Below are 21298 nucleotides of genomic sequence, written 5' to 3'. Positions count from 1 at the left end.
ACTAGACAGCGTGATTGATTATTGTGTGATTACAGGTGTGCCGTAAGCGGGCCACAATAAAAGGCCACTCCAAAACGTGCAGCTTTATCACCACAATACCACAGATGTCGCAAGCAGAGCTGTTGCCCGTGAACTGAATGCTCATTTGTGTTCTCTGCTGCTCTGTGAGTGGCCGGTCTGAATTTCGGATGTGGCTCAGTGAAAGGTCATTTGCCCACTAAATGTGTTATACCACCACAATCCTTATACAGTCACGATGAATTGGTTCCAGACCCGCACTCGCCCCTCTGTTTTCTTTTCTCTTCTTTTCTATCCCCCTCCTGCTCCGGTCCGGCCACTCCAAATTTGCAGAACAACAAAACATCAAATAAAGTCAAATCAATTCTGTAAAACAGGGGAAGAGTATCTTACACTTTTCCCTGGCAGAGCAAATCTGTTGAGCACGTAAGGGCATTTAGATCAACAATACTATCTGCCCTCATGGCTGGACAGGAAAAAAAACAATTGGTTCCAGACCAGACTGCAGTAAGTGAATTTCCTCAAAGTAGAATTCAAACCTAATAAATGGAATATTTTCGTAGTTACAGCATAGAAAACCTGTTTTTTTTACCATTATTGGATCCCTGTAGCCATGAAATAACACCCCTATAGTCAGTCACCTTTACACTTGTATTACCCAATGTAGTAGACATAATAATACAAAATAAGCCATCTTAGACATTAAGATAACATGGACTCACACGTGAGCATTGACAGCGTACTTGGGTATTGTCTCATCAATGTCACGTTCCTGACACCTGGAGACTAGCGTACAATGCTGTCTGTGGTTAATGAGATGTGGTTAACTCACAATGCACTTCCCTTCATTCTGCTTTATTAACAATCAGAGAACACATTCAGTGAACACACAGGAGCTGCTGTCAGCCACACTCTACACTGCTAGCACTGAGCTAACAGTCAACTCTAGTTAGCTGATGTCACACTTGTCACTTCCCAGGCCCCTGCTTCTTAAAGTCACAGTCACTGTATTACACTTCATATCATGTCTTTTGAATGTCTTGTATTTTTATTTTTGTTCGTTTAGCCATTTTTATGCTTAATTTAGGCCATGAACACATACAATTTGCTAATTTATCAATAATAGACCATATTCAACCATGAAACAGTGATCTTTAAAAAAAAAATTAATCTATTAATTTATTTTTTGTGAAAAACCACGATAGAGTGCTAAATTTTTGCATAGACTTTCCTCACTGCGTATCCGTCGGACTGCAAACTCTCCCTGCCCGTTCTCGCCCTCAGACCCTTGTGTAGGCTTGCTCCCTTAGAGCGATTCATCCCAAGGCTCCCAAGGCCAACATATTAGGCTGTGTTCAATAACTCTGTGCTTAAAGTTGGCCCCGTACATCTGTATTATCTGTGAGAATTGAAACCATGTGACCTACCATGGTCATAACAGACCGTATCATTGAGAGCTGTCAAAAATCTCTTCGTGAGAACCGACCCCCTGCGGTCTAGTTCTACTGCCTTTTTAAAACAAGCTCCAGATTGTTGCAACCCCTGAATCTTGATCGTGTATTCATCTGGAAAAAAAATAGTTGGCCTTACTTTGGAAGCATGGACACTGAAACCAGCTTGGGACATTTCCATGTCAAAGGAAGAGGTGAAGTTGCCAGTTGTGGCTGCAAAAGGAAAAGTTATAGCATAAGAAATGCATAAATGACCGTAAATTGATCCCATCAACATTTTATCTTGTATTCTAATACACCGGTGGATGAAAGCACCATGGAAGAGTGCAGTTGCTCTACCGAGTGGTAAAGTTTGTGAATTAATCTCAACATCCCTTGTTAAATATCACGTTCCTGTTAAATTCACTTTGTTTATTTCTTATTTCTGTTCCTAGCAAGCACGTATGTGTGTTTGAATACCTTCCAGGGCAAAAATCTTGTTTCCTAGCGCGTCCACGATGGTCAACAGAGCCACCTCGTCCGACACGTTGAAGAAATGATCTCGTAATGGCTGACTGGAGATGGATTCGATCTCCTTTATAAACTTCTGCACTTCCTCTGCAGTCTTGTTCTGTCGGTTGTAGTCTCCCAAAACCTGAAGACACAATCCAACACTTCATCAGATGATTAGCTTGGATTTTGTTAGCGTAACGATGGCGAGAAATCGCTAGTTAGGCGCTTTTAGTGGTCCAAAGAAAGACTAAAATTGTGTTATTTTTCCTTAGAGTATTATGACTTCATTGTCATAAAATTACGACTTTCTTGTTAGATTACAACTTTTTTCTCTTAATATTCTGACTTTGTTCTTGTAAAATTAATGCTGATTTTTGTATTTTTGCTGCTGTTGTCTTATTTTTTTAATTATATTTTAGAATGTGCTAAGGGCCAATTTAAAAAAAAAAAAAATAAAAAAAAAAACAGCTGCGGGCCACAAATGGACACCCCTTCTTTAAGATAAGATAGGCTAGGCTAGGCTAACTAGGTGCTATATTTAACTTCACAGTATAATCCCCAAAACAATGTAGCATGTTACGGTAAAAAATTTATTTGATCCCCTGCTGATTTTATAAGTTTAGGTCAGGAGTAGGTTTAGTAAGTTTAGGTCATAAACTTAATCAGTAAGGGATGAAATAACTATTTCCCACACTGTTAAGAGAGAAACTGGCTAACGTAGTTGTCAAGGTGAGCGAAACAAGTGCTCCCTCAGTGATATCGTGCCTGCTACACAGCTACTATCAATGGACTGATCAGTGAGGGTTGGGAATATATATTCTTTTACTGCTTCATCATTTCAACCTACAGCGATGCCAAACCTCTCGATGCCATCCTTCTCGCAGTCGCCGATGACCGGATTGAGGTTATGGAAGTCATGTGACTCTCCGTCGGTCACGATCACCATCACCTTTTTCACCCCGGGACGTGCACCTCGCTCCGGCATGAAGGCTTCCTTCCTAAAGGAGAGCAAGTGAATGCATGCTTTTGTACAAGTTGCCATTATTACAACAAGCGAGGGTGTGCATGTGTCTTTAAAGACGATCTGAACGTAATTGCCGAGTTCAATTTGGTCTTCTGACTCATGCGCAACCTCAATGATCTAACACAAAGTTATGGCCTGCACGTTAAAACAAGGGGGAAGGAGGGTGACTAATGTGGAGTACCTGGCAGTGTCAATGCCCAGGAAAGTCATTGTTTTGAAGCCGGTCTGCTGAGGAAGCTCCCTGACAAAGTCCAGCAGAGCGGGGGTGTTGTCGAACTGGCTCAGGTTGACGCGGTGGGTCACGGTCTCTCCGTAGGACACGATGCCCACCTGGAAAGCACAAGATTGTTCTTGTAAACTGTAAGTGCTTTTCCCCCTTTCTTCTTCTGCTTCGACGTTTCTCTGCCGTCTCCCGCCGAGGATGTGGTCGACTCGGGTGGGGTTTTTTAAGACCGGAGCAGCCGTGGAAGATGTGACTTACAAGCCCTGCCAGACGACTTCCCAGAGTTTCCCCTCTGGAAAACTCCACGTGCTCCAGGGCAGATCGATGCAGCCACAAAAACCACCCATAAATATGGAAATATACACAAGGTAGCGCTTCACATTTTAAGGTTATTCTTTCTGCTAGTAGCGAGTGCTAATATTATGACGAAAATGTTTTTTTTTTCCATACATGTTTAAACACTACAGTACTGTGCTTCTTCTGCTGCTTGTCCTATGCCACAGTAACTAAAAAGTGAAAAAATGAGCTTCATGCATTGAAAAAGAACATCCTAAATCCAGCTTACACTTGAATGCAGCTGTCCCCACATTGGTACGCAGTTTTGCTTGCCAATGAGTAAATTGGTCGTAAACAGGTGTGAAGTACGTGTAAATTGTGTGATGCTGCGTGCCAGTGCGCAAAGAAAATTTCAGAATCTTCAGAATTTGTGGCACGCAATTTCCGTGAACTAGTCGTGAACTCACCGCAACCTACACCTAAAAATGCGGGCGGTGCTTATCAAAGTGTTTCTCATTTACATAAATGGGTAAACTTTTGCACCACCTCTTGGAGCAAGTCCGGGGATATTCTCAAGTAATTTATGTAGCCTCTTTTGAATTTCTGTTAATAACTAATCAGAATGCCCAAAGCGAAGTCTTCTAGTCAGCAATTCCCTGTCCTACACTGTCCGTGCCTTCTTTTTTTCTAGTTTATGCCTCTTTCCTGCTTTTTCCACGATAATATTGACCTTGCCTTTCTTTTTTGCAATGAGAGCTTCTTCTCTGGAGTTGAACATCTTGTAGGTCCCTTGCAAATAGAGGAATTCATGACGCTAGGGGTGATGACTGCTTCAGCGTGGCGTCACACGGGACACAGTGGGACCAAATAATGCCACGACTACTTCAAGGATCCGGGAAGAGGTGGTGACAATGCATAACCATGTGGGAACAACGTGTGTCGCGTCGTGCAGCAGATGTAAACAGTACTTGAGAAGATGTAAATAAGTCGTGCGGGAGTGTGGTCATTTTGTGCCAATGCGCACCATTTTCGGTCATGAATTAGACTTAGACAGACTTTATTGATCCACAAGGGAAATTGCTTGGTTATAGTAGGTCAATTGCAGAAGAAAAATAAAACACCCTTAAATAAAATTTAGTGCAATATGAATAAAATTAAATAAAAAGAATATAAGATAAACAAGATTTGCATATGTACAAATAGTGCGTAAAAAATAAGTACAAGTACATTTACACTTTATACAAGGGAGGGCAGAAAGTACAGCGCAATAATGGTGTGAATTATCTTTCACAGACAGGTGAGGTATTGTAGAGCTGGATGGCGTGTGGAATGAATGAAGTCCTGTGGCGTTCACTGTGGGAACGGAACTGGAGGAGTTTGTTGGAAAATGAGCTCCGTTGCCCCTCTATTGCGTGCCAAGTGCGCAATTTATGCGTGAACAGAACGCAACAGTCCGCAAACGAGTCTTCACACTTTACAGGCGTAAATAAGGCGTAAATAAATGACACGCATTGCTGCAGCGAATTGCGGGACAATGTGGAGGCAAAATGTCATTGCTGAAACTGACCTGTGAGAGTTTAGGTCCGATCTGAATGTTCTCAATGAAGCGGATGAGAAAGTCGATGATGCTGGTCCATGGATAGATGCTGTTGGATCCATCAAGGACTATCACAATGTCCAGCTCCTTTGCACACTCTGGATTCAAAAAGTGAGAGATTTTAATGCAAAATTTGTAAAATGGAGCAATACAGCAGTAAAACAGTAATACAGCAAAACAGAAAAGTTGGGGTTGGTGCATGCAAGTTTACATTAAAAAGAATGCTCTAATCTTCTAATCTAATCTTTACACTGTTGATATCCTATGTGGTACTGCTGCGATGCTATAAGACCTGATGCTAATCTCACGTTGTTGTTGACAAGGGGGCTTTCGGACTGCCTACCTTGCACGCCCGGTGCCACCGAGTTGAGAACCTGGAAGGATGAGCTGACGTTGGCGCAAACCCCCGAGATGTATTGTTGCTGACCACACATGTAGCCGTACTGGGGACCACATGCCTGTATAACAAAACACACACACATACATAGAAACACAAACTTGTTGCATGACAACAAAACACTTGGTAGGTTGGCTTTTTACCAAGTGACACTGAACAGATGAGCGAAGCAAAAGGAAAGGACTGTTGAAAGTGGGCTGAATTCCTGTGAGACGATAAAAACCACCACATACAGACTGCACAAGTTCTCTGGAGGAGGGAAGTTGGGAAGAATACTGCAATTGCCAAGAGTAACAGGAAATTCAAAAGACGTGATATGAAGTTCAATACAGTATCTGACTTGTGTGCACCTTTAAGAAGTGGGGCCTGGGAGGTGACGTGTGTGACGTGATGATGATGGCTATAGCTGACTGTTAGCTGAGTGCTAGCAGCAGGTTAGCAGTGTGGAAAGTGGCCGACAGCAGCTCCTGTGTGAAAGTTCACTGCATGTGTTCTCTGATTGTTAAAGCGGTTGGAGTGCATCGTGAATTTCTTCTAAACCATAAACAGCGGCAATAGAGTAGTATTCTACACTGGTCTGTAGGTGTCAGTAATGCTACATTGCTGAGACAGCACTGCAGGAGCTGTCAATGCTAAGGTGTGGGTTGATCTTATCTTATTTATGTCAAATATGGCTCATTTTCTATCATTATGTGTACTATATGGGGTAATACAAGTGTAAAGGGCTCTAATAATGGTAAAAACTATATTTAGGAGGCCATAAAAAGGTTTTATATGCCCTGACTACAAAAATACTCCATTTATCAATATGGAATTCTACTTTGAAGAATTTCACTTATTGCTGTCAGGTCTGAAACCAATTAACCACGCTAATGGACGACGGTACACTGTAACTGTGCATTACTGCTGTTTTTTTATTTTTATTTTTTGCAGTTGTTTCTTTTTTTGTTGTTTTCTTGTTAAATTATCATCTAGAATGTGCCACAGGCCAATAAAAAAAAAGAGCCTTGGGCCGCAAATGGCTCCCGGGCCATACTTTGGACATCCCTGAACTAAATTCTTGTAAGAACAGAGCTCTTCCGATAAAGTTTGGGGGTTCATCTGCCATAAAAACTGCAGTTGTTGCATTTCTAAATTTGATTCACGGCATCCTGTCACATTCCCAGCACATCGCTAGTGAAACAGGGAGCGTCGAGCCTGGTGTTCCCACAGCCGAGAGCAAAGGTCTCGTGAACACGGAGTGAGAGTCAAACAGCAGAGTTTGTCCGATTTGTATATATGGTATAGAAAGAGCCTGTTTTTTCACGTACGTACGGCACTGGGCAACTTACCAAGAATCCGCCGCTGGGATTGGTCACGAGGGTGGTTCCCATGGTCATGTTCTCCTTGACTTCATGTAAGTTGGGAACGGTGGTGTTTTCTGGGTGAAACACGGATGAATAAACACGAGTGAGACCAACAGAGCAGCAGCACACAGGAAGAGCAGCTGGACAAATTCCTCTTCTTTGACTTTTCCCATCGGAAGAAAGACGCAGGGCCTCTTTCAGTGCAGCAAACTACAATCACATTTTGTTAAATATAGATTTGTACATTTCATCCATTTAACTGTAGGGGGAAGGGTCGGCCCCCAATAGGTACAGCAGATGGCCCTATGGGGAAACTGAATATAATGGTTACATTTTTTCCTTTCAATAGTTGTGTAGTTATTATTGTTATTTTTTATTATTCATCTAGCCGTCTTCTATGGCGCTTATCCTCACTAGGGTCGCGGGTATGCTGGAGCCTATCCCAGCTGACTTTGGGCGAGAGGCGGGGTACACCCCGGACTGGTTTCCAGCCAGTCGAAGGGCACATCTAGACAAACAACCATTCACGCTCACATTCATACCTATGGACAATTTAGTGCTGGCAATTAACCTAACATGTAGTGCATGTTTTTGGAATGAACACATTATACTGAATAATCTTGTTTCTGTTTTTCTTTGAAAGAATATTTGTAATTGTCTTTATTATTCAAATGTATTCAGTACTATCACCGATATTATTACATTATTTTTTAATTAATGTATTTATTTAATATAGTCATATTTTATTGCAAAATTATGTATTTAATGAGTTACCGTAATGTGTATAACAAAAAAAATCTCATAATCCCGATTTTGTTCCTGCCGACTCTCCCTGTCCTTTCTCTTTTATGTGAAGAAGCCGAGCCGCGTGCCCCAAGTTGCTAGAGATACAGAAAAGATAACTTAACTGGTGTATGGCAGTTCATTTAATTGCACTTTGGGTCACAAATGATGGTGCCCTACAAATTCTGCCTGGCAACGAGTGACCTGCTGTTTTTACATACAAAAACGCCACTGATGTATACACAAACAGCGTGTCGTACTTGTGAATTAGGAAGGGGCCTTTATAAATGGTTGAGCAATCACAACATGTGGCTAAAATGACCATGTTGCTACAAACAGTTGCTCCGGCGTGGGAATGTTTTGTGATCTCTCGTGTTGAAGTGGGGTGCACACATTCACACGATTTTCATAAATGACAGCACCGCTCGTGACTCAGGAACATTTCAGTTTGGAATCTGATTCCTATTAGCCAGCGGCTCTGGTCTTGACATATGTTCTCCTCATGGACATTTAACAGAGGCTGCTTGCGCTTATTTTGCTGACAGGGTCATTTTTACAGTTTTTGTTTCAAAAAAAGGAAGTGCATCAACGAAACAGGAAAAGGACAACGTCTTTTTCCTCCGCTGTTGTTCGGTAGCTTCCACAATATAATAAATGACAAATCAAAGTGGAATGTTTGCAATTTAACCCCAGTTGTCAAAAGACGCAGGCAGAAGAAGGAAGGGTCATGGCCACATCATTAGGTACACCTGCACTATGTAAAGAGATCCAGTACAAAACAAATCTGCCTTTTATTCAAGAAAAAAAAATACAATATTTGAATCATTCTAATATTTGATCCTACGAATGTATCAACATTTCTTTTTAAATATTAGAAACCTTTTATTGTGGTTGTAGTTTGCAGTGGGGTACAACTGCACTGCATACTGACAGCTGAGTCTAGTCATTTTTTGACAAAATAAAAGTTAAACATTAAAAATAAAGTCCAATTTAAAATGAAATATTTACAAATATTTCATTTCAAAATATTAAAAACATTTCAATAAAAAAATGATCACAAACTTTATTTTAAAGCACTCTCACAGGGGGATTCATTTAACACTACATGTATTATTGTACAACTGCACCGCATCTTACCGAGAAAAATGCACAATATTTTATTCTACAAAAAAAAATGTAATCATAGAAAAAATACTTTAAAAACATTTAATTAAAATTATGTTCTTATTCTAAAACATGCTCAGTTGCAGACAACTGTTTGGAATATTTTAGGCTTCAAAACAATGTTAAATAATAAGAAAAAAAAATCTAAAATGGCTTCTGAAATAAATATAAAAAAAATATTAGTACCTCAAAATGATTACGCTGATAATACAAATAATGTATTATTATTTTAATGTATTGCTTTATTTTAATGCATTAATTTTTTAATTCATTATTGATTTTTTTTTTTTATTTAGCAACATTTAATTAACGCTGCGAGCTGTTTGACTGCCTCGTCTAGCAAACTACGGTAATATGACAAACTTTTAGTGCGATGCGGTGCACATCTATACCACTGCAAAATAAAAACCACATAAAAGTAAACACTGTTAAAGTAGAGCGGCATCGTCATAGACGACCATAATGCATTCTACTGGGCATCCTCCAGTTGTTTAGGATAGTGTATACTATATGTACTGTATATGTACCATAGGAGTTGGTGTGCCTAATAAAGTGTCAGTTGTGGGGTTTTTTCTCAACTCAAGACAATATGCTCAAAACATTTGTACAAGTCATTCTTCCGAAAGGTCACGTTAGCGTCTTAAGTGTAATTCAGACAAACCCCAGCAGGCGTTGCAGTCTGCTGAGCCGGGAGTTATTTATCTTGTGTTTATCCGTTTAATGAAGCCATAATTACACAAGGACAACCATTAAATCCACCATTTGTTTACTCGGATGGGCCTCACTTCCCCACTCAGATACACAGTAGAGCTAAACACACAACCTAAGGTATACACCCAAACATTTCCATACAAACAGATACTGTACGGTATACTGGCTTTACCTGGCAGCTCCAGTTTGACGCACGTGTTTCCCCCTCTGCCCACAGGACACTTGTAGACATCGCCCGTTCGTTTCGCTGGCTGGCCCGACAGCGGCGATCCAATGAGAACCCTGAATTTAAAAGCATGCACAATTGGTCAGTTGGGCATTTTGCCAAAAAAGTAAATTTACTGCCGCAATAACAAACACAATTATTCTATTAGTGCGGTAATGACGTTTTTAAGGTCCCCAGCCATTGCTGTGAAAAACTGTTTACAGCCGTGGTTATTTGGTTTATGAGTCTCATTATATCAATTACACCCATCACATTTCACCAACCATTTTTATTACCGTATATCTTCACTGGGGACACGACTGTAGAAATGAAACTTGGATATACAGTGGTGCCTCAGCATTCATTTCTTCCAAAATTTCAGACAAAAACTTAAACTTATGAAAACCGAGACAATTTTTCCCACAGGAAATAATGTAAATCCGATGAATGCATTCTGTATACCCACAAATTTGAACAAAAATGACGTTTTATAAAGAATACCTTTAGCTATAGATGCGGAAAACAATTATAAATAATTATAAAAGACAAATAGACGGAACTTGTTGATGTGGACTTCCCGTATATTCCGGCGAGATCAAATTCAGGAGTATTTTTCACTTTTCTTTACTCACTTGCGGGCAATGGAAACTCTCTTTGGCCCCATGGCGGGTTATTTAGCAGACGCACTCACAATAAAAATGCACAGGCAGTGAGTCAGAAACATGTAGGGTGCTTTGTTTGGCCGCTCCATTTTGTGGAACAATACACTGGTGTATGAATGCAAATGAATGCTTGGTGGTGGTCGGAGAGGCCGTGGGCGCAAATTGGCAGCCACGTTCCCGCCAGACTACCCCAGGGCAGTGGATACAGGATACAGATGTAGATTACCACCACCAGTGTGTGAGAGGGGAGTGAATGAATAATGGGTTCACTTCATTGTGGAGCGCTTTGGGGGCGTTGAAAAGCGCTGTATAAAATCGAATCCATTATTTTTATTAATATTTGTTCGGGCACTTGATTTTGTGGAACGATATGATACAGGGCAAACAAACTAGCTTGTTATGTGCAATATTGTACAAAAATTTGGTGGAAACCGAATCATATAAAAACCAGGGCGTGCGAAAAACGAGGTTTGACTGTCCTTTAGAGTAATCAGTGTACAGCTTGTGTAGCAGTATCGATTCACTTTCCACTGAAAATAACTCAATGCAACGCTCAACCAGCTATTGTTGACATACTGTATTTTCAGTGGATAGTGAATATATACTGCTATACACGCTGTACACTGACTACTGGGTGCATATTGTTTACGACTGTGCCCATATGTGTGCAGACAGAGTCCACATGACTACATGCATGCCTGCGTCCACGAGTGAGCTTGGTCATGTGACTTGGTGTGTAAACTGATGCTAAAAAAGAGAGCTGGTCATCTGCCTTCATCTAAACACTCGGGCTTTATTAACATTCCTGCACTCTAATGAGGCCTGGATGTCTACACGGGAACAACAACACTGCCTGCAAAACACACACACACTCTTTGATGAGTACTCTTTAAAGTTATCTGTTGACTGACGGAAGAAAATGATCGCCAAAAATAGTGTTTTTGAGGCAATTTGATTGTGCAAACGGAAAAAAAATTATCAGTATTAGAGTGGAACCTCTACAGTTAGGAATTTGAACAATATTTCCGTGCGGATACGCACCCAAAGTCGCGCAAAACTTGAAACACGACCGTTGCGTTCTAAAGACAGACAAACAGCTAGCATGAGGCAGCTAACAATGCACATAATGGGATTCACCTATTTTGACTGTAAAGCCTTCTATAAAGCCTAAAATATGCAAGTATCTCATGTTATCGTGATTGTCACAGCATGGTCACAGCAGGTGTATGGAGGTGTTTTAATAGAGGGCTTTATAGGCGGAGTAGGTGAATCCCGTTACCTTTGTTAGCTGCCTCGTGCTAACAGAACGCGAAGAGAAAGACGTGTGTTCATGTCCCACATAAAGATTATCGATGATAGGCAAATTGCTAAAAAAAAAAAAAAAAAAAAAAAGTGTAGTTTTCCTTTAATGTGCATATTTCTAGTGTATATTTCATGTATATGCTAGTATACATGTAATACAGATATGTGGTCCAAAACTGAGAAGTCACTTGCCAAGTCGCACAGAGTTTTTGCTTGATGGCGGCAATGTTTTTCAACCAATCTCGCTCAAATTTTATATACACGTGCTTGTCTGTGCCCTAAAAGTGTGTGCAAAATTTCGTAGTTATTCGGCTAACGACCATAAAGTTAGCAGTGGGTGTTTGGTAGAGCGTGTCGAGCTCTGTGAAAAAGTATAAGTCAACCCGATTTATGTGGTCAAGTTGGGGTTTAATAACAGCGCCCGCATTTGGTGTATTTGTCAGAAAAATAATAGCACAGGAAACAGAGCAGAGGTGTATTTTTGACAAATGTTCAGCCTTTTGCGGCTTGAGGAGTACAAGAGTTAGCTTACACTACTGTAATTCAGAATCTTGTCCAAAATTGCCAGCCAATGTAATAAATCATTTTAACAATATTGTGATTAATTTGGTCACAATTAGCATATTAAATGTTCTCCCCGTCTCATCTCTACTATTAACCAGAGGTGTGGACTCGAGTCATGCGACTTTTTCACAATTTTGATGACTTTGGACTCGACAGTATCATCAAAGACTTGCAACTCAACTTGGACTTTGACGTCAATGCATTGACTCAGACTTTGGTCTGTTAACTTGAAAATACTTGAGATTTTCAGTGAGTGTGTTGCGCAAAATGGGTTCCCACTCAAAGCATTCAACTAACGTAACCATTACGATGTCCTTTCCAGCAAGACACCACATTTTCCCACAGAAATTGCCTCATTGAATGCAGCTATGAACGTCCAATCAGGTTTAAGGACAGACAACGAGGGTGTGGCTTTCTGTGAGCCCAAGAGTGGCAGTGATTAACACCGGGATGTGTCAACATGCTACGGAGTCTTGGTATTTGATTTGGGAAACACTTACCAGTGCTCATGACTTGGAAGGAACAATCGAACAATTCAAGCCTATGACTTGGTACTTGACTCGACCTGTCTTGTCTTGACTTGAGACACTACTTGGATTTGCACGTCTTTCCTTGAGATTTGGGATTAAATTACTTCCGACTTGCAAAACACTGACTTTCTCCCACCTCTGCTATTCATGGTTATCTTACCTTTACATTTAAATGAGTGTTAAGCATGGCAGCGGTTTGACTCTGGAACCAAAGTTTTTACATAAATTGTTCCAACCAGGATGCACGGTGGCTGAGTGGTTAGCATGCCCAGTCAGGAGATCTGGAAGATCTGGGTTCGAATCTCCGTTGGGCATCTCTGTGTGGTGTTTGCATGTTCTCTTTGTGCGTGGGTACTCCGGTTTTCTCCCACATGTTAGTTTAATTGGAGACTCCAAATTGTCCATAGTTATGAATGTGAGTGTGAATGTTTGTTTGTGCCCTTCGCCCGAAGTCAGCTGGGATGGGCTCCAGCATACCCGTGACGCTAGTGAGGATAAGTGGCATAGCAAATGGATGGATGGATGGATGTTTCAACCAGGAAGGACTGTTAGATGTTCCACTGTATACAATATGGCAAATTTCAATGAAATGCATGACTTAATAAAAATAATAGGCTCTCTCAGTGGTTGCTGACCTGCCAAAAATTCAGATAAAATGAAATCATACGAAAATGTTGGTATGATATATGTTTGTAATAAATCATATTATGTATTATTTTTTAAAATAATTTTCATCTGCTATATATGAAGGAGTATCAAAATGACATAGGGTACACCGCGGAATGGCACGGACTGTAGGGGACGTCTGTGTCCAGTCGCCACATTGTCACGACAACCTGTTAAATCACCTCAAAGATGCTCTTGTTGACTCCCAAACTGATTTCAAACAGCATCAACCCCCATCCCCCCACGTGTTTTCCCCCCCCAGACGCTCTACACCACGTCCCGATTTGTGTCTTTTCTCATCGTCCTTACTCCCACGAGTTGCCACGTCCTCCCCCTGCTCGCCGCCATGTACAGGTTCATCGCTCAGAACGCGTCTGACTGAGTTCATCTGCAGACGGTCTAGGTCACAGTCGGCTACGAAGATTAGTCAAGAGTGAATTTCTTTAACTCGTCTCACATGGCTCTGATAAGGTCGTTACAGCTAGACACGGCCAGGTATGCAGCAGGCAACAGATAAGAAAGGCTAAGATACTGGGATCTATTTAACGCACTCTAATAGCGTTTGGTATGCTTGTATGTCCTGTACTCTCTCTTCTAATGACAGTGCACCGAAAACAGAATATGTGGTTCTCGATTTAAAAATCACCACTAAATTAGAGAATTTGTGGGCGAAAGAAAGGACGAGGAGAGTTGGCACACACCATGCACACACCTCCGAATGCAAAAATGGATTTTAGATAAATAAAATAAAATAAAATTATGGAGGACTTTGATAGATTCTTTTCATTTGAATTAATGGCATTTTTAATATAACATACAGTCACAAACTAAAAGGCCATTTATCAAATAAATAGGTTGATAAATAATTAACATGTCATTAAATTAATAAAAATATTAATTCACTTCAGTTCAATAAATAAAAAACAACAAACATAAATGCAATTAAATAACAAAATACTTTATATTAATTCATTATGAAATAAATTATGAGTAAATACTTTCTATATAATTCTTGAAACTTATTTGGAGAATTTAAAAAATGAAGTCACATTTTAATTCATTATTTCATATTGTAATAATCAATTTATTTGGTTTTACATCTGTTTAATTTTGGCACCAAAAAAATCAACATAAATAGACACTTTACTTCTACTTTAATTAGATTTTATTCAAATGAAATGAAATTCAATTCTGAGGACCTTTCTACTGGCAGGAAGTGACAACATGGATTTAGTCCTCCCGTATGTGTCCGTCAAGGTCAAGGTGCCAGTCAAGTTCTTCGACACCAGACCCATCCAGGCATGCCTTTATTTACTTCTCTTTGTGCTGGAAGAGAAAACGGCCCCTAAACTGTACTCACTAAGCTGAAATCATGCAAAAAGTCAGTGAAGGAGACTTGAATAAACGCTGTCTCACCATTTGCCTTCACTGTTTTCAAACTGCTGTACGGTGTAACCAAACATGTCCTCCAGTGGGCCCTCGAAGGAGAGTGTGTTCTTCTGGTCCACATTGAAGGACGACACACACACCAGAAGCACTGTATGGATGAACGAGAGGAAAAAAAGTTAGACAGGGTCATACATGTCATAATAAGCCACCATTCAGTCATATGCGCTGTGGGATAACAAAGATTCAATAACCTGCCTGCTAAAATACACAAACACATCCTGAAATAAGACACTTCATTTTCACATAAAGCGTGGCAGCCAAGTTATGTCCAACATGAAAATAAACCATCTCATCCTAAAATGTGGACATGGTAAACATGAATAGATACAGTACTTAGATACAGTTGCTGTTGTAAAAAGATAGTAAAATGCTGCATTAGGGGCTGATGAAGTCAGATGAGGGGTGAACTGAGTAAAGCATGCACACACACAAATACACACATCATCATTTTGAAGAACACATAAGGAATGTCAAGCATTACTGTCAAGCACTTTGGTCCGAAAGCCATCTGAACCGTGGGACAAAGACTTCTTCTCTATGCTGGACGCTATCACGGAGGCTCCATATGAATCTATCCTCATTGTGAGCGCTTCACAAAGACGCCATTTATAAATATGAAGTGAAAAAGAATTCCTTTAGTTGTTCAATGTGTGCGGAGGAGGGCTAGGAAGAGGTGGGGTGGGGGGGCGACAGCGAGATTAAAAGACGACAACCCCATCAGTGGACCACAATGACGGAGACAACAAATATCTAGCAGCTGTTTGCTTGTTTGATGATGGGAAACAACACACCACATCCTAACAATGATGGTCACCATGTTGGTTTGTGCACAGATGCATCAATGTCTCCCAGAGGATGATTAATCTCTGGCATAAAGCATTAGTTTATTTTTAGTCGGAGATAAACAAAGTAGTACATGCTTCCAATTCATTTCCTTCTCTTTCCATAACCTCACCACCAAGTGAGTGTTGACTGGTTATTTTATTTGACCGGTTGTTTGGACAGTCAGTACGTCTGTCATTTTCTGGGTTAGTTATACAATCACCTATGGAAGGTCAGTCATTTGGCCGGTTTATTGGTTGATCGGACCATTGGTTGGTTAGTTGGTTAGGGTGGTTGGTCGATTGGACAGAAATGGAATGGAAATTTCCTCAGTCAGTCTGTAGTTTGGTTGTGTGGTTGGTTGGTTGGTTGGTTGCATGGTCAGGTACACAGTCAGTTGGATAGTTTATCATTTGCTTGTTTGGATGAATGGTCAGGTAGTTGCTTCATTTGTTTGGTTATTTGCATAGAACGTCAGTTGGTTGGTTGGACAGTTTGGTCAGTCCTTTGATCAGCTGCTTATGTGGACAGTCAGTTCTTTGGTTGAACTGTTGGTCAGTTGGTCGGCTGGTTTGTTTGGTTTGGTTTGGTTAAAAGGATGGTTAGCTGTATTGTCAGTCATTCGGTTAGTTGGTTGGGTGGTCAGTCGGTTGGTTGTTTGGATGCATCGTCAGTTGGTCGGTTGGACAGTTTGGTTCGTCCTTTAATCAGCTGCTTAGGTGGACAGTTGGTTCTCTGGTTGAACTGTTGGTCAGTTGGTCAGCTGGTCTGTTTGGTTTATTGGTGGGTTAAATGGATGGTTAGCTGTATTGTCAGTCATTTAGTTAGTTGGTTGGGTGGTCAGTCGGTTGGTTGGTGACGTGGGTTGGTTAGGCGGTTGGTCCATTGGTTAGTTTGGTTGGTTTGTTGGTCTACATGTACGGTATTTGTTTTTCGTGTACTTGGTTCCTCTTATCACAGCTGACACGTTGGATTCCAGTTGGGGTTAACTTAGAAACTGAATTCATTGGCTTAATTTGCATGTGTTGTGTGCATGTCTGGTGGTGTGCCATGACCTGAATATGCAGCACAATGTGAAAACAAAAGAGAGTTTAGTAAATGTATGTGCATAAGGTGGGGTCGCTCTCGCTGCAATAAACAGTACACTCACAAAAACAAACCGTTGCAGCTCGGCGCCCGTTTGAGTTTATATGTTGATCCCATAGATATTACAGTGGATTAGGATTTTTTTTCTGCTTCCCTTTTTGGTCCTTACAGGCAGGCAGGATAAGGAAAGGCAATCCTAGCCAAGAAACATTATCCACTATGTTACTCCTGGGTTCCCTTCTCCACTTCCTCTGTTGCAAAGGAGCTCCATTTCCTGTTTCTATTAACCTGATTATGGACATTCCTTTAAATTGACAGGTGCACTCTCTTGCTGTGCTGAGTCAAGATGGCTTCAGGCCAGTCGGTCCTTTTCCATTTATCAAATAGTGAGTTCAAATGCTGCATCACACAGAAACGCCTTCTGTATACTGGTGATATAAATATACCCCGTCATTACTACACGTCCCATTCTGCTCAGAATGCTGTGTCTTATGTTAAGGGCTATTTTCGTGAGTCTGGCTGACGTCCGCCCTGGAAAACTAATAAGTGAGGTCGCGTCTTTATGGATGGAAATGGCCTCATGGAAATGGCCTCTGGGGCATTTGCTATTGAAGTTGTCCATTAAATTTGCAAGCTGAGCAGGGAGATGAAGAATTTTTTAGGCTGGAATTTGCAAATGACAAAACGACATGTTTTTGTCAGCTGGAGTGTGCCTGGTGTTCATTACATGACAGTATGCATTATTTTAGAGTCAACAGCACTTATTTGTGTCATTGTAACAGTGCTGTTATGTTATTATTTTGCACTATTTGTTAGTTGGTTGGCTGATCATTTGCATTTAGTCAGTCAGTTGGTTAGTTTGGTAGATATGCAGATATTACAGTATTTGCCCCAAAGCTGCATATCGCTAAACTGGTAGTATGACTTTGTTGGCTTAGGTGGTTGGATAGTCAGTCACTTGGTTAGTAGTTTGGTTGGATTCACAGTAATTTGACTGGCTAGTTGAGCAGTTGGTTGATGTTTAGCTATTAGGTAGGTTGGTTTGTCAGTCGCTTGGGCAGTCAACCGCTCAGTCGGTGGCTTGGACTACCAGTCAGTTGTTAGACTGGTTAGTTGGACAGTCAGTCAGACTGTCAGTTAGCTAATTCAGTTAGTTGTTTAGTTGGAAACCAGTTTATTCGTCAGTTGGTTACTTTGGTTGATTCGTCGAATTGTTTGTTTAGATTTGTCAGTATTTTGGCCTGTCAAATGCTTCGACAGTTGGTGAGTTTGGTTTGAAGAACAGTCCGTTGTGTGGTCAATTGTTTGGGTGCATAGTTGCTCGGACGTTTGGTCACTCAGTTGGTCGGTTGCTCAGTTCTAAGTTGGTTTGATTGATTGAATGTCTGGTTGGAGTTAGTAAGCTGGATGTTTATTCAGCCAATCAGTTGGTTAGTTTGGCTGGATATTTTCTTGGACAGTCAGTTGCTCAGTCGGTGGAGTGGGTGAAGGTTCAGTCAGTTAGTTAGTTTGACTGGACGGGCAGTTAGTAGTTCGGTTGATTTGTTAGTTTGGTTGGTTAATTGCTTAGACAGTCAGTTGCTCTTTTGGCGAGTTGGGTGGATGGTTAGTCATTCAGTCACTTGTTTAGTTTGGTTAGTTGCATGGACAGTCAGTAGTGTGATTGATTAGCTGGACCATCAGTGATTCAGTTTGTTAGTTTGTTTCTCAGGCATTTGAAAACCATTCTGATTGTATTTGCCCCAAATCTGTTAGTATGACTTGTTTGAATGCATGAAACCTAATAAAATATCACAAAAGTTACTGCAAAGACAACAGGAGACAGTCTTGAACACCGAAATAACTACTGTAGAGTACATCCATACATCATCATGCATCCTTTCTGATGTAGTAAAAAGGACTGTATGTTAATCACGCTAACAAGATAACGCTAATGTAATGACAGGATTTATGGACCGCAAACCTAGCCTACTGAAAACAAACTACTTTGGTCTAATTTGCTGGCACAGTAGACTATTGTTGATATTTTTGGCCTGCTCAAGCTGTCCTTCTGTTTAAATGTAACCATCAAGCATGCTGGGCTGGATACAGTGAGTCATTAAATGCAGCCAATCCAATTAAATTAACAAGTCCACAATTCTGAATGTTTGCCAGATGCCAAAACATAGTCAAAATTTGCAATAGGGGCTTTTGTGACTTGCAGTGAAGCTTTAGCGAGACACACTGAACAGAAACATGGAAAACTGTCTCTCGCCAGAAATGTTTAATCTAAATGGTTCCAAAACAAAAGCCAGAAGACTCCGCTGAGTCTGCTTTCAGTCAAAAAAGTCCATGTGGTCCTGATTGATGCTGGCACCATGTCAGCTCACAAGAACCTGCCATAAAACCCACGCCTCCCCCTCCTCTCGCACTGATGCAGTTAGTCAACAGCGACTCCCTTTCGGGCACGGATCAGCACCTGTGACACATCAAACCTGACTTGTAGCTTTATAGTCTCGATGAAAGCGTACACTCTGTAACAATAATCGCCTTTAAAGCTCAACGCAAATCAACACGTGTAGCACTAAAGTCTAATCAGTTACACGTGTCAAGCTGATCCAGGTTAGCTGTCAAATTGACAATTAAAGCGGTAGCAGGGAAATTGAATATTTATTGTTAATGTTACATTACAAAGGCATGAATGCATGGCTAAATCTTGCGTTTCTGCAGTGAAAGTCTGGCACTGGAAGTTTCCCAACATGTGTTAGCAGCTAACAGCGGGCAGCCTCCAGCTATAATGAAGGCATGAGCCCCAAATATTTCCAGATTTCCTCCAGGTCTTTTATCCTGATCTTATTTTATCCGTTGCTCATCTTTACTTTTTTTTATGGGTTTTTAATGTACTGCATTCTTTTCATATTGTCCTGCACCAGCATCCTTGCAGGGTGTTAAACTTTGGGCAGTGTCAGCATTTGTCGTTCTTGGCACGTGCGAGGGGAGCGTGCTTCCAACGATGTAGACGGGATAACGCTGGTAGACGTGGGAAGATGCAGGCAGGCTAAAAACATGGCGCCATAAGACATAACACAACAGCTGGAGGTTAATAATGTAGGGATTAATTTTACAACGTTATTCAATCATTATTTATTATTATTTATATAAAAAAAAAAATAATAAACTTGATGTATAATGAGCTACATTTTAGCATGCTTTATACTACAGCGATGGTAACATTGCAAAATAACAATTGACTTGTTACATTTGCTAACTAGGCCACAATGCCATCAACGGTCAAGATGATCTCCCCTCAACACTTTGCTTCCTCTCTTCCGGCCCTCATCATTAGAGGACCCTCCATCCCACAGGAGCATCATCCATCCCCCTGCTGTTCCTCCCATTTATCTCTGTCCATCCGTCCTTTCTTTCCCCATTCTTTCATTGACTCTACAGCGCTGCGGTGTCACATTCCACACTGTGCAACTTCCAGATGTATTCCCTCCAGAGCGCTGCACAAAAAATGCAATGAGCCGAGACCCATGCATGACATCATCAACATCCCCCCACCAAGAGACAACTGTCAAGAGCTTTTCTATCCCCTCTGAAATTCCTCTTCTACAACAACACCGCGGCTAAACACGCTGATGGCGACAGTTTTAACGTATACACAGAGGGGCTGGGATGGATCAAACACCTCTGGACGGAACCAAAAATACACACACCCAGGGGTCACTGCATGACCTTTATGCCAAAATCAATAAGCAACGTACAGGAAAATGCACAGGGGGGGGGACACAAAGAGAGAGGAAATGCAAAAAGGGTTAAGAGTGGAAAGTCAGTGAATCGGAGCCGGCTTTGGACTGTATAATAGACACCATAATGAATGAACAGTTATAGTGTGTGTTATAAGCTAATTTCGGTTCTTGGGCTGTAATTAGCAAGTTAATGAACTTATATTTACTTATTATTTTCAACATTACTTGAAAAGGAGCCATATTCGGTAACGCAAGTGGGTGTTGAAAAGAGAAACGTCACTATGCAAAACAAAATTCCAAACAATAAATAAATGATATTGACGATAATGACAAACAATATTTAGATATTTGTTCAAACCTAATAATATTACATTGAAATTATATACGGGTGTGACAAGATCTCACGAGATTCAAACGTGGCAAGATTTCGCATTCAGAAAAAAATGTCTAAACCAGGGACAATAAGAAATTTATAATTTTATCACACAATAAATGAAAATGAACTTGTTAATTTTGCCAGCCTCGATATATTGCCATGTTTACGCTTGTCAGTATTCCTTGTTTCTTGCCTCCAAACAGGCAGGTAGAGAGTTCACTCTGTGCATTGCTTTCAGCACCTTGGCACGTTTGTTATAGAGAACAAGGGCATGGACAGGGTGAGCCCTTTTGTCAGTCATACAGTGTCTTTGTCTCGGTGGGTGGAGGCGGGGCCACTAGCATACACACAGAGTGCAGAAGAGTGTAACGCGGCAGAAATTCAATAAGTAGATTGCAATATATTCTCATATAATTTTCGTAT

At 40.8% G+C, this 21298-nt stretch overlaps 1 protein-coding gene across 3 annotated transcripts in view; it reads right to left on the bottom strand.

Annotated features, from left to right (window-relative positions):
- Positions 1-21298, bottom strand: part of itga1 (integrin, alpha 1) — a 61420-nt gene that overhangs the window by 22042 nt on the left and 18080 nt on the right. For 2 of the 3 annotated variants that reach the window (XM_054756891.1, XM_054756892.1), the window contains exons 2-10: positions 14828-14948; positions 9655-9764; positions 6810-6898; positions 5425-5539; positions 5052-5179; positions 3167-3315; positions 2809-2959; positions 1929-2103; positions 1609-1682 (exon numbers count right to left, since the gene is read on the bottom strand). In XM_054756891.1, the coding sequence (XP_054612866.1) occupies positions 1609-1682; positions 1929-2103; positions 2809-2959; positions 3167-3315; positions 5052-5179; positions 5425-5539; positions 6810-6898; positions 9655-9764; positions 14828-14948 (1112 nt within the window). Of the gene's footprint in view, positions 1-1608; positions 1683-1928; positions 2104-2808; positions 2960-3166; positions 3316-5051; positions 5180-5424; positions 5540-6809; positions 6899-9654; positions 9765-14610; positions 14738-14827; positions 14949-21298 lie in introns of those variants that run through there. The other variant, XM_054756893.1, reaches the window with a different exon arrangement.

This window comes from Dunckerocampus dactyliophorus, chromosome 17, assembly GCF_027744805.1.
Source record: "Dunckerocampus dactyliophorus isolate RoL2022-P2 chromosome 17, RoL_Ddac_1.1, whole genome shotgun sequence".
NCBI classification, from domain to species: Eukaryota; Metazoa; Chordata; class Actinopteri; order Syngnathiformes; family Syngnathidae; genus Dunckerocampus; species Dunckerocampus dactyliophorus.
Note: the sequence above shows the minus strand (reverse complement) of the source record. Positions and strands in the feature narration are given on the sequence as shown.